Genomic DNA, 13,771 nt, shown 5'->3' with positions numbered 1-13,771 from the left:
CCAACAAAGAATAGATCATTCATCAAACAAAATGAATTTTTTATTGGACCACTTCCGTTTCCTCTGCTTTACCTGTTACACTGACAGTGTATTTTCATAAGTGTTTCTTTTCAGTGGAAAAGCTGCCTTACAATCCTCTATTTATATACCTCTAACCTCTTTGCTAGTAGAGATATTTTAGCATTATGTAGCTTAGTAGTAAATTCATTCTGGCACATTAACACTAGTTAAAATCAGCTCATATGCAAACATGCAAACAACCAGCCCCCCAGCAAAACGAAAAAAAAGAAAAAAAAAATGCACAAGAAAGAACACATTCTTTTTTAAGCTCAGATCAACTCCCTGATTCATGTCAGGGAAGCAAGCAGCTGTACATGCAGAAGTGACAGTACAAGCCAAAATGAGAATAAGTATTGTAAAATGGAAGAAACTAAAGCCAGTATTTCCACTGGAAATAAATACTTCCGCAGCTCTGACTTCACACTGAGGTAACACAGTTTTCTATTAACTTAAATTTTTTTACAAAGAGGTTGCCTATTTGAAAATATTTTAGTGACCTTCTTTTTTTGATTTCCCTCTACACTCTGACATTCTAAAAAGTCTGATTCTTATGTAAGACCAAGCAATGTCCCTTTAAAAACACTTGGTCCCTTTGAAGTTTCCTAAATTGAGACACACAAACATATCACCACTCCATCAAAATAGTTATTTTTTTGTACTTTATTTTAGATCAGAAGTGTTCGAAGCTTTTTGTCATATTCCTTGCCGTGAGGTATTTAAAATAAGTAGAAAAACCATGAATGAGTCCATTCAACTCCTTACCGTTTAAATCCTTAAAACCTACAGTGAAGCTGAATTCCTTGTTGGTCGCTTTGGGGGATGGAGTTTGTACAGTCTCCACTCCTAAACTCTGTTAAGGTAAAAGAAAAAGGAAGATATTTTAGTGATATAACTAGTATTACAGACATTAGCATTTGTCAATTAGTTACTGGAAAGTGCTTAAGTCAATTCTTTTTGTTCTAATCCCCTGCCATAGGCAGGGACAACTTCCTCTAGACCAGATTTCCCAAGGCCCCATCCAGCCTGGCCTCAACCATCTCTAGGAATGGGGCATCCGCAACTCCTCTAGGTAGCCTGTTCCAGCGCTTCAGCAACTTCATAGTAAAGAATTTCTTCCTAATTTACATCTATTTTCTTCCATTTTAAAGCCATTACCCCTTGTCCAAACACTACATTCCCTGATAAAGAGTACCAATTTAGGTACTGGAAGGCCACTACAAGGTCTCTCTGAAGCCTTCTTTAAATCAAACAACCCCAACTCTCTCAGCCTCCAACAGGGACACTGAAAAGCCAGACTCATTTTGAAAGGCTTTTTGAGTTTTCTGGGAAGAGAGTTGGAGGTGTGTGAAATAATTTAGCTGTGTATGTACACAGATTTGAGATATAAAGTGCCACTTGCTCCAGTATTACCTTTACTAATATAAAATGTAATCTTGTTTCTGTTTTTTCCTGGTGTTTGAAAACAAATAACACCATCTAACCAACAACAAAACATGCTGCTGTTTGCAATGGAAACTGCAAATCTTCACAGTTAGAGAATTCCTAGTTTGTGGCTTGTAGTTTAGGAAACAAGCATAGAAGCAATGCTTCCTAAATCTGGAAAAGTGCATACAGTGAAGATAAATTCCACTTCTATTCCTCATTAAAGAAGATTACAGCTGTAACAAGCAAACACCATAGACAAGACTGGGAGGAATTTCAAGGAGCTGCCCAGTCTTGTTCCACTACTGGTCAGTTACACCTTGGACACATCTGACAAAAGTACAGTTAACCTCATCTTTAAAGTTTCCAATCAGATGAGATCCAGCATCTCCTCTTGCACTCTGTTCCACTGCTTCTCTGCTGAGACTGCTATCCCTGCCATCAAAACTTTCTTCTGAGGTTAAGCTAAACATCATTTGCTGCGGCTGAAGGCCGTTCCCTCTACTGTTACTCTCAGTGGACATGGGAAACCAAATTTTCTGCTATGAAGTTGCCTTTTATGTATTTTAATGTTGAACAGTCTCCTCTAGACTAAACAGCCCCTGTGCAATCTTTTCTTATAAGTCATGTTTCTTTTTCTCATAATTCCCATTACTTTCCTCTGGATTTTCTCAAGTTGACCCTCTTCCTCAAAATGCACTGCAAACCGGGCAAAATTTCCCAGTTGAGATCTCAGACTGGAAAAATTACTTCATTTATCCAGCAGTTCATTGTCAATTTGTACCAGAGGCATTTACCTTTCTGAGTTGCCTGAAACTGAGAGCTATTTTTCATGAAAATTAATACAAATGTTTTTCTTGGCAACACTTTTTACCTGTTACCCACCCAATTTACGTTGGTTTCTTCTCAAGTTGTACAGAACTCGAAACCAAAGCACTGGTAATTTTAAACACTGCTGCTCTGTTAATATTTAACTCTCATAAAAAATCAACTCGGTATAAGTAGGGGGAGAGGGAAGAATGAAGCATATGCTAGTTTAGGGAAGGGGTGATGTCAGCACATTAGGGAGGAGGAGAGTTGGTCTTGGTTTTAGAAATACATCCTGTCCCACCTGGTGTTGCACCACTGAGCGGAGAAGCTCACACACTTATTCTCCCCCCTGCACACGTGATGTCATGCCTAATCTGAGGAAGTTAAATTTATCACAAGCAGCCTTTTGTCAATTTTCAAAGCACAACAATGAAATGAAATTACCCTAAAAGAAATTCTTTTTATATACACACACAAATAGTTAGTATACATGATCACAAAAAGCTCTCAAGAAGGTGAAAATCTACCAAGGTGCAAATTATTGGTATCTGGCTAAGAAAGTAATACAGAATCCTGGCTTTCATACAAAGCCAATTATTTAAGCACAATCCCCATTATGTGGACCACAATTATTGGTATTTAATTTGGCAAACACTGGGATTTACCAGTAGAAAAGATATCTCAAAATAGGGACTGTAAGCAATCAAACTCACACAATCTAAGACAATAGCTTAAGTGTTTTCAAACGAGCATATATTAAAGTACAACAAATTTACAGAGTTTGCATTTTTTAGAAATAGAAATCCTCTTTTATCAGGCTTTGCAGGAAGTATTCCATAACCGTAGGTTTAGCAATAGGCTCCTGCTGTTTTATAGTTTCCTCTGGAGACTGTATTCTGCACTGGAAATAATGTCTCCATAAGTCCTTGAATGCTATCCTAGCTGTAACTGAGTATTTTGGCATATCTAAAGATGACTCGTATTGCTATATGAGGACATTCAAGATAATATTAAACACTGGTTTTATTTCCAAAGTTTACAGCGATATGCAGGCTATGTCTCATTTACTCATGTATGCAAAGCATTCATAACTGACAATTCTGACTCAAACTCAGAATCTTTCAGTTTCTTGGGACTGAATCCAAGAAGGATATAAATTGCTCATTTATATGTTTGCTTGTTTTTGAGAAAGTACCTTTCATGAGCAGTTATATCTCTATGACTATCTAGCCTGCACTGATATTACCTTCTATCGGCCACGTGGCTCAAATGTCAGGCAGAGAAACTTAGCTGAAGATTTCTCAGAAGAATTTTGATTGGGAAAAAAATGATTTACCTGGGTCAGCATGTCCATCTCCCCAAGTAAATTGCTGAACATTTCATCTATATCATCACATGTTTGCTCCATCTGAAAGAAAAGAATTCACAGGCAATTAATCATCGCAAATTCATTCCAAAGCCAGCAGTGGTCAAAACCAGAGGATATGAAGAGTTCAACTGGAGATTCCAAGTACCTCTGGAGTTTACTGGGTGTAATCTTGTTCAGGACCTGGTTACAGCTAGGTACATAAACAACTTTTTGTCTCAATATTTTTCACTTTTTTTTTTTTTAAATTTATTTTTTTAATACTTGTGGGCTCAGAGAACTCCAGTCTTTAACCAACCTCAAAGCAGCTGAGGGAGAGCACTGAGACAAGGAAAGAATGTACAAGGTTGTGTGGTAATGGTGACTTCTGTTGCATGAGTCAGGATGTGAAGACAGCACCAAATGACATTCATAGGGAGATAATGCTTCTGCTATAATCCCCTTCCTCTTTCTCCTATATTAATTCCTTTGAAAGGAGTAACCCGAAGTAATGCCACCTGAACAAGGTGAAGGCAACTGGGAGCAGGGCTTTGAATTTGCACTGTCCTTTTAGGTCCTGGAAATACTAAACTTAAAGATTTGGGAACTGAATGCTGTCAACAGCATGTCACACATGAGTGAGCAAATGGAATGCTGAAGTCATCTCATCTGCTTCATTTCTAGCTGACAAACCCACACGGGATGGCTCACTGTATGAACTGTACAGAGCATTCTCCATAAAGATCAGTTTCTGTAGATCCAGCGATATCCTGGTTGCGTGCATAATTACTAAATCTTAATTCATTTATTCTAATCAGTAAATGTGTACCAGCTTATCTGGTACACGGAGAATCAGCTTTCACAAAAGAGATAGGCAAAATGGCAATTATTTGATCAGACAGATTAAACTTGGATTGTTTAAAACAAGAACTGGAGCTGCAGCTCATACTGATATGTTTTTTAAAATATTTTGTTTAAATATTTTATGCCTTCCTGTTTTCTTTGACTTTTGAGGACCTTATCAGCTGTAGCTGTTTGTATGTTTTTGTGTGCTCAGCTGTTTCAGTTTTACTTTCAGGAACAAGACATCATACCAGTTCCATGAACCAAATGAAATTGTTTTGCTGGGAAAAAAAAACACAAACCCAACAAGAGAACTGAATACTGTATTACAGAACAGTTCAACCAAATGATGTTTTTTGTTTGTTTTTTTAAGGGACTAATAAATCCAGATCTTTTTTGCAATTATGTGATTTTCTGAATATTCAGAATCATTTGATTCACGGGGAAATAAAATGACTGTATGGAAAAGCAAAGTGCAAATAATTCACCATGAATTTCATGTTTCCATATCTGAGTTAGTCACTGATGATTTTTTCTCATCCAATCAAATATTTTAACATTAGGGTTTTTTTACACCTCACGCACATGGGCCAGAACACATGTATTAATAAGGAAGTGCGTCAGTGTCCATCCCTTTCAAACGTCACTTCCCATGAGCAGACATCTGTCATGACAGCCCATCCCTAAGCCACTCCTACTTACTTCTGTCTTTTTCTCCTGAGTTCTTTTAGGAAGAAAAGTTAAATATCCCCATCACCAAACTGTGAAGAAAATATTTTTATGTGAAAACACGTTGGATGATCTCTTAGACTAAAATAAACTTTGAAAATTCACTGCAGATTTTGTCATGAGCCAGAAAAACAAAAGACAGTAAAATGAATCCCCAGAACGGGGAACTCAAGTGCCCTGTCTGCTCTTCTGTTCTCTGCTCCATCATATTCATGACTACTCTCCATTCTCGTTTCTTTTCTCTCTATGCCACAAAAGGAAAAAATAGACAAAACAACAGTCAGACATGGGAACAAGCCCATTCAAGGCAGATGTTGTTGCATACAGGACCAGAAAAATCTTTTTTTCTTCTTTTTCTACTTATATATAAATAGCCTTGAAGTTATTTGAACCAAAAACTCAAAGTGAAACCTGCAGCTGTATTAAGCTACTATTAACAAAGAAGGGGAAAATCGTTACCTAAGCTCCCAGAAGAACACTGAGTTACAGGCTCAATCCTCCTTTATATCCACTAAAATATCTGTAGCTGTCCTGTATATAGCACTACTAATAACTCTTAAAATCACTATAAACTGAAATAAACTGAAAAGTCAGTACTTTCACAGCATTTCCCGTGTTATGCAGAAGATTTCAAGCAGAGAAAAGAGAATTAAAATAAAAAGAGGAAACTGTGGTTGTAAAGAACAAGAAGATTAAGGAGGGGCATTTGGGAAGGCACACAGCTGAATCAAATGTACTTTTAATGTGACTGACTTTCAAGCTAAGTCTTCCATACCCCCTTCTGAATGAACACCAATAATACAGAAAAAGGCATTCCCTTGTGTTATTCCCCCCAAATTTCACATTCTCAGATCTCCTCTGAGCTCTCATTTCCTGATTAAAGCTGCCTTTCTTTTTTTTGCAATACTCCCACGTTTCTCACGCTATTTACCTACTGTGCATATTCTCTTCAGCTTTCTATTTTAACCACCAAGTCTCACCATGTGTTCTATGCATATAAAACTCTCACAAGGTTGAAATAAAACAGAAATATCAACTCATTGCATTTTGACTCATCAATACATTTATTCATATTGCTACTTACCACAAGCCCTGCAGACCTTCTAGTCCTATTTTTTTTTTCTTTACCTTCTTACTCTATGATTTAGCAGCTACGTAGCTTAAAAGTCATTTAAATCTAAAGTAAGACACTGGTGCATAGCAGAGCTCTTTGCAATGCTGACATCTTTGTGTTTCAATTTACCCCATGAAAAATCTGATTTCAGTATATTTGTTCTAACTTCTCCTTCAACCTTTGAGTCTGGGGGACTCTTTTTCTGTCATAGGCTTTGTTGGCATTTCCAAAGACACACCCATATCCATTTGGGTGCCCCTCTTACTTTAAAAGGAAAAGAAAATTTCTGGATGTCTTGAGCTACAGAGTGGGAAGTTGGAATTTAATTATCTAACCTTCAACCACAGAGAAATTCAGCAGATGAAGGGAAAGCTACCCAACTTGCTGTACTTGCATGAGAAACAGACTTTGTGGGCAGTGTATTACTCTGTGTTCCCACAGGGCTGATCTTGGACTCTGGGGCACCAAAAAGGAAATTTGTTACTCGGATACAAGAATGAAGAAACAGTTCTTGCACAATCCTACATGGTCTAAGTAGAATCTCATTAATATAATTTAGTGTTATGCACTGACATGCAAAACAGGAACTATCCTATCTGGCCTGTAATACAAACTCTATCAATAACATTCGGATATGATTTCTGCATGGTTGTGAACACCTTGATTTGTTAAGATGCTTACAGCAGAATTGTGAGATCACAACCCGAGCCAATGGTTGAGCAGTGGGTGAGAAGGCATGGCTACGCCAGGGAGCTTAGGTGCAAGCAATGCACCTGAGTGACTGAAAGGGGTGGAACCTGGATCCAACCCCCCTCACCCTCATTTAAGGTAAGCAGCCAAAGAAGAAGCACCTCTCTGGATGGAAATTGCACTTCTCTTGTGCTGTTGCTAGTTAGTAGAGGCTATGAGCCACTTTTTCTTTGTTAACTGCTATTGGTCTTCAGTGCTTGTTTCACATTAGAAGGTACTGTGATCACCTTCTTTTACTATAAAGATACCATAGAAAATAAAATCACCCAACACATTCAGGCCTGCCTCACAAGCTTGTCCAGTGTGCCTCTGGATGGCATCCTTCCTTCTGTCTACCAACTTCATCTCTCACCTTGGTGTCATCCAGAAAATTGCTGACTGTGCTTGACCTCACTGCCCATGTTATTAATCAAGATATTAAACAGTACCAGTCCCAATATACCACTTGTGGGAATACAAGAAAAGCTGTTCAGAGCAGCAGCGGTGGAGCAAGATAAACAGCAGCCACTCATTGCCGGTCTCCACTTTGACACTAAGCCATTGTCTGAAACTCTTTGGATGTGGCCATCCAGCCAATTCCTTATCCACTAAACAGTCCATCCATGAGATCCATGCGTCTCTGATTCAGAGAGAAGGATTTTGAGTGGGACTGTGTCAAAAGCTTTGCACAACGGAAAGCATATGAGACCTGTTTCTCTTCCCTTGTCCACCAACACAGTCACTGAAGTTTATAATCAATGTGTACACTTAAATAAGACAGCTGTACAATGCCCATGAACAACACTTAGGGAGTGGAATTGCCAGATAAAATCATCCCCTGGCAGGAAGTTGAAAATAACAATAGAACAACAGCACAAAATTCACCTTAAAAAAGAAACTATAAGCACTATAAACTAGAAACAAAAAAGAAAACAAATAAACAAACAAAAACAACATGAAAGCAAACTGGTTATACTGTGTAGCTCAGAGCAGGCATGGTACAAAGCAAAGCGAGAAGTGCTACTATCTGATACCTCTGCAAGAACTACTGAAAGGCAGCCCCTTTCAGCAGGAAGAGTGGTCTAAGCCACGTGGTAACAAGGTTCTGCACTTGCAATCTGAAAACAAACCTGAGGCCCTTGTGTAATTCTCAACAGGAAACACCAACGGCATCACAAATGAGATTACCATCTCTGCAACTCTGCCTCAGTTAAGTTGGTGCAGCCTAATGAACCAAAGGGCTATAGAAAAAAAAAGAGAAACAAGGGATGGCATGATATCAGTAGAACAAATACATGCAGCAGAGTTGTGAGAGGTACCATGTTTGGAACCACTTAGTCATCTGGCAGAAGTTACAGACACATTGAACACACAGCATTCTTATTGTTAAGCTGTAACACCAGCAAACAGTAAGGATAAAAATAGACAAACTATATTTTTACAAGTCATGTAAAAAAACCCTACATCATCACGTCCTCGTCCCTGCAGTATAACACACAAATGTCAGAGTTCTAAGTTCACCCAAATGAACACCAGCTGTCTGACTATCCAGATGACCGCTACCTTCTCCTAGCAGAATGCTTACTGTTTAAATGCCCTTTGTAATGGAATGAATTCTACAATGCTTTGAAACCCATAAGTAGCCCAATGATCAAATCACCCAGATCAGAGATTAACCCTTACTGAGGCAGAATATGCAAAGTGGACCATCTCATATCAAAGAGGGAATAAAGTAGGAGAAATAGGGAAGAGATATTAAAGTGAGTAAGGACACAGAAACCCCTTCATAAAGAGCAAATCTGGAAAGATGGCAACTGATTGTCACAAAGAGATGGGAAAGTGCATAAATAGCTAGAGGAAGTTGCTGAGGCATCATACTGCCCTGGTTTATAACACAAAAATGATGGGGTATTAAATGAAACTGATAGTCTGCACAACTGTTCCTGGTAATATGCACCATGTACCCACAAAACTCAGCACCAAAAACAGTGAATTAGCAAGATGCTGAGTTGTTTTCTCTACACACAGTTACAGCTGATAGTGTTAGTATTCCAGAGAAACGCAGGTATGGATGATGAACCTCATGCTTCACAGCCTAAAATGAGGGCTCTGCCAACCTGGAATCCAAGCAAAGGTTTCAAGATAGGCAGATAACAAAATGCCTCTCAGCAAAGGATTTCTTATACCTTCTTCTGAAATAAATGATGCTAACCATTGTGGAGACAACTTGCTGGCTAAATTGACTGCACTCCTGAAATAGATATTTTATCTTACAGGACTTCACTTTAGAGTCCCATGTCAACTTCAAAATGGGACTGCTTCTATGGAGCTAGAAAGCAGTGCCACTTCTGTTCTTTGCATAGCATCCTCTCAGTAGATAACATGCTTCAGTTTGGCCTGGGTCTAACAGCATTGAAGAAATGTTGTATAGCCACAGGCTTTGTAATCTCATTTTCTCTAGTCACAATTATTTACTGTAGAATGGTCCAGTTTGAAACTTTCCCACTGTGAGCCATCCAGAAGGCACAAATTCTCCACAAAGTATTAAAAGATAGAAGACGCTACATCTTCATGCAGAACCGGTTGAAGAAACAACTCCTAGTTTCAAGACAAATTTCTGGCACACAGCAATAAAATGCCCATTGCCCCAATTTATCTTCTGGAAAAGGCAGCAAGCTGGACAAATTGCTTCTATCTATCCCCTCCCATGTTCCTTCCCACACTTCCCATAATCTATGTTTGCTGATGTTGGTGTTGTTTTTTCCTTCCTTCCTTCTTTTTTTCTTCTTTTTCCAGTTACTCAACACAGCTGTACCTAACTAACATGATGAAGCAACCCTGTTTTGCATTTAAAAAACTTGCCAGCAAGTAAAAAGAGTTAAATTATTGGTATTTTCTGGATCCAGCATAACTGGATGCTCAGCCTGACTCTGCCCTGCAATGAAGCAGATGGGTTATAAGTACTTAATTCCTAATTAATATCATTAAGCTACTCCCAGAATTCCCTCATTCCCAGGTGTATGAGTGATAGCAGACTTGTCTTGTGACTCCGTACTAAACAAAGATTTTGATATTTAGCCTTCAGATCCACAGTCAGATTGATCCTGCATTCACACACTGGCTAACCAGCATAAAATGGAAGCCCATGCACAAGAGAGAAAGGAATAGATACATCCACAATGTGGGAAAACCTGCCCACTTCCCCCAGTATTCTACTGAATGAAGGGATGCCAAGAATCAGAAAATAGAAACAATATGACAAACTTAGGAAGAGAATAAAAGGAATGAAAGTTACCATACAAACTTTAAGTGCAGTGTTTTGTCACCAAAATACACAGTGGTCAGAAACAGCAATAAATAATGTGTTTGAGACAAAGATTTGTAGGCTAGGAGGAAGCCTGGAGTCACCCTGGATAGGGTGCTATATTGGTATGGCTGTGGCTGCCTTGCCACAGACCAGCAAGCCCTAAACCACACAAAGGAAACAGGAAGAAAATGTAGCCAGAGAAGAATCTTGTGACATTTCCACCATAATTCTTCCATTTCTGTATGGTTTTCCTTCCATGAGAAGGAAATGCCACTGCCTCACTCTTTTCTCTCCTGACCAAGTTCAGGAGGGATGGAACAACTGATCTGCTCAAAGGTAACAAATCCATCATGGCAGAGGGGACACAAAGGAGGTCGGCCAAGTGGAAAATATGAAAAGCTTTGCTGAATTTCATGGCAAAGCAGAGCCACTATGGCACAAAAGTGGAGTTATGTTTATGCTGAATCCCTTCCAATGGCCGACCTAAAGCCAACTGTCTCCTTTGTATTGTCTTTCTCATGCATTAGGTATGACGTGGTCAGCAAAGTACAAAACTAAGGTGTAACCACAACTCTTTGGGAGTGTTATCTGTGCTCAGGGTCACCTCACCAACTCACACTCCAATCAGCGTGTGTGTTCCAAATGTAAGCTTTGGTCAAAAAGCACTTAGAACAGTAATGAAGATTTGGCTGTTTTCATTTATTATTATTATTATTTCCAATCAGAGACAAAAACACATTCAGAATGACTTATTGGGATGGTACATCCTTCTTGAGTCTGTGCTTCAGTGAAATTCCCACAGCAAGCAAGAGAATGGGGCACCCTGTAATGCTGGAAAGGTTACAAAATTCCTCCTCAGAAGTGGAAGAAAAGTAATCATGTATCTGTACCCTGGCCTACCCAAAGATGAGCACCAAAATCAGACAGCAAAGGCCACTGAGAAGCAGCTTTTCATTTGCTATGGACTGCATGCCAACAAGTGACTGACAGGGACAGTAGTGTGGAGCCTGCCTGCTCTCTTGGTGCACTGCCTTCTAGCAGACACCATTTGGCCTAAAACAGGGAACTCAAAGTCATTTGCAACTCATATGATTCTTTCTTCCATGAGAAGAAATGGTGCTGTCTGCAATCTGATGTGGCTTCCAGTAGCAAAAGTTAAGACTGCAATTAACCTTGCCACCAGTCTAGAAGGTTGATTCATTAGAAGGGTGGCTTAGAAACCAATGACAAAGTTAAACTTTTTCAACAGTCATTACCAAACTAGTTTGCGAATTCCCATATTAAAGCTGTAAATTAGATAAAAATTATTTGTGCTTCCTTTTCATTCACAGCTCAGAAGCAATGCTATAAATTAATATTGAGCTGTGGTGAGGAACGGGTTCATACAAGTGCTCAAAAGTCCCCTACAGAAACTTAGGAGGACGTAGGCACCCTGGTTTCTTTCATAGTGCAACTACTATCTTCCACTCTAGCAGATGAACTAATATCTAGGGGATGCATGAAGCAACATGCAGGGTGATAAAGAAAGCTGGCTAAAACATTTGCTTTTTCAAGAAAAATGTTACTGTATTATGGGTCACTCCTAATCATGAAAAGACACATGGTGAAGCTTCTACAACATTTGCATTCAACCTCGTCATCTTAGACCTTTTTCTTTTATTCAATGAAGAGAAACAAAGGCAATTTTATAGATCATGATGAGTAGATGTGTAAAACTGAGCAGCAGAACAGATTTGACAGGCATCTCTCTCTCTCCCTCAGTTGACCATAAAGGCAACTAGAAACCTCTGGTGACAAACTAACACAGTAATGTTTGAAGCTGACTAAGGAGGACCATGCCTATAAAGTCCTGAAAGCTTTTTGGGAGGTAGGAGAAGCCATCTGCGTGGATGCATGCCATTGTCACTAGAAATCTTCAAAAAGAAACAAGCTAAGGACACCATACTGTTGCAGGCAACCAACAAGCCTCAGTTTCACTTTCATCAGCTTGCACAAAGCATGAGGTACAATTAAATGCAACAGTCTCATAAGCAAGCTAAGGTTAAGAGGGGAACATTCAAGCAGGAGCCACATCAACTCCAGATGAGAGCAACGTGGGGCAGGAATGGTCCCCAGTAAGTCAAACTGTGTCTCCGTGTGATGGCACCTTGCGTATTTTGCTGCCAGGAGACATTCCAGCATCCAAATTTCATCCCAAGTTGACTTCGTGGGGACCTATCGTTCATATGTTACCCATCCGCGGCATCCACATGAAGGCAACACACGGTGCGGACCTTCTCAGCGCGGACGCGGGGTCCCACCGCTCCGTACCGCCGCCACCCGCCGCGGCCCCGCCCGCCGTCGGAAGCCCCGCGGGGAGCGGCCTGCGTGACGGCGGGGCTCCGCGCTGCCCTCCGCCGGCTCCCGCCCTCCAACAGGCAGCAATCCCCCGTCCAGAGCGGGACCCGCCGCTGCTCCCCGCTTCAGCACCGCTATCGATACCCCCGGACGCCGCCAGACCTCTCGCCCGCTCCGTCGGGGCCGACACCTCCCTCACCCCCGACTCACCTTGGCGGTCGGCTCCCGGCGCTGCTGCGAGCAGGAGGCGCGGCGGGGCGGCTCTGCGGCTCTCCCTTCGAGACGGGGACCCTCCCGCCCTGCTGCCTGTGGGGAAGTGGGGCCGGCCCGCGGGCTGCCTCTGCGGGAGCCGCCCCAGCGCTCGCAGCTACGCCCTCCGCCTTCAGCATCGAGGGCAGGCGTCCCGCTCCTGGGTGTCCGCTCGGTTCCCAGGCGTCGGTAGTTGGTGACTCCCCGGCTGGAGGCTGCCCCGAAGGCTGTTGTGGTGAGGCAGCGAAATGGAGCCCGAGGCACGCCCTGGCCCTTGGCCAACTCAGCTGCTGGTTTTCTGACAGAAAAGTGATTTTGAAGAGTCTGGCTACACTTTATATATATATATATTTATTTGTGTATTTATTAGTAACCCGCCTCAAGCCAGCCAGCACATTGCTCTTACAGCATCCCATTTGTCCGTCGTTTGGGTGGCATCCTGAAGTGCTGCCTTGAGGTGTGCTGAAATTTAAGTCACCAAATAGAAACACTTACAGATCATGTTAAATTCCATCCAAAGGGACATAGAAAAAAAAGAAGACCTGAAAACGTCTCTGTCTTCCATCTGAAGCTATAAAGGCAGGTGTCAAATAGATAGTTCAGTGAACTAACACCAAGTTAAAAAGATGAAATTTGGAGTGCAGCAGATGTGCCAAGGGTCTCATTGCTTGATTTGGTTTTAAATTCCATTTTCATACTTAGTAGCCCTCCTAAACCAATTCTTTTAGCCATTCTCCTTCAGTATAGAGGGAGCTGATAGTGAGGCACAGTGAATATAAGCGAAGATGTCTCCATCTCCAACGTGGTTATTTCAAGGTTGTAAGGT

The 13,771-nt window shown here is 40.9% G+C and overlaps 1 protein-coding gene across 1 annotated transcript in view; it reads right to left on the bottom strand.

The window, feature by feature from the left end:
- The window catches only part of APBB1IP (amyloid beta precursor protein binding family B member 1 interacting protein), a 48,510-nt gene extending 35,344 nt beyond the window's left edge, over positions 1–13,166 (bottom strand). Inside the window, exons 1-3 of the mRNA XM_015853237.3 lie at positions 12,907–13,166; positions 3,629–3,700; positions 823–910 (exon numbers count right to left, since the gene is read on the bottom strand). Of these exons, the coding sequence (XP_015708723.2) occupies positions 823–910; positions 3,629–3,700 (160 nt within the window). The 5' untranslated portion in view covers positions 12,907–13,166. The remainder of the gene's footprint in view (positions 1–822; positions 911–3,628; positions 3,701–12,906) is intronic.
- Positions 13,167–13,771: the final 605 nt, after the last annotated feature.

Source organism: Coturnix japonica, chromosome 2, assembly GCF_054131305.1.
Source record: "Coturnix japonica strain WE chromosome 2, WE-NBRP24, whole genome shotgun sequence".
Taxonomy (NCBI): domain Eukaryota; kingdom Metazoa; phylum Chordata; class Aves; order Galliformes; family Phasianidae; genus Coturnix; species Coturnix japonica.
This window is presented reverse-complemented; position numbering and strand designations above follow the sequence as displayed.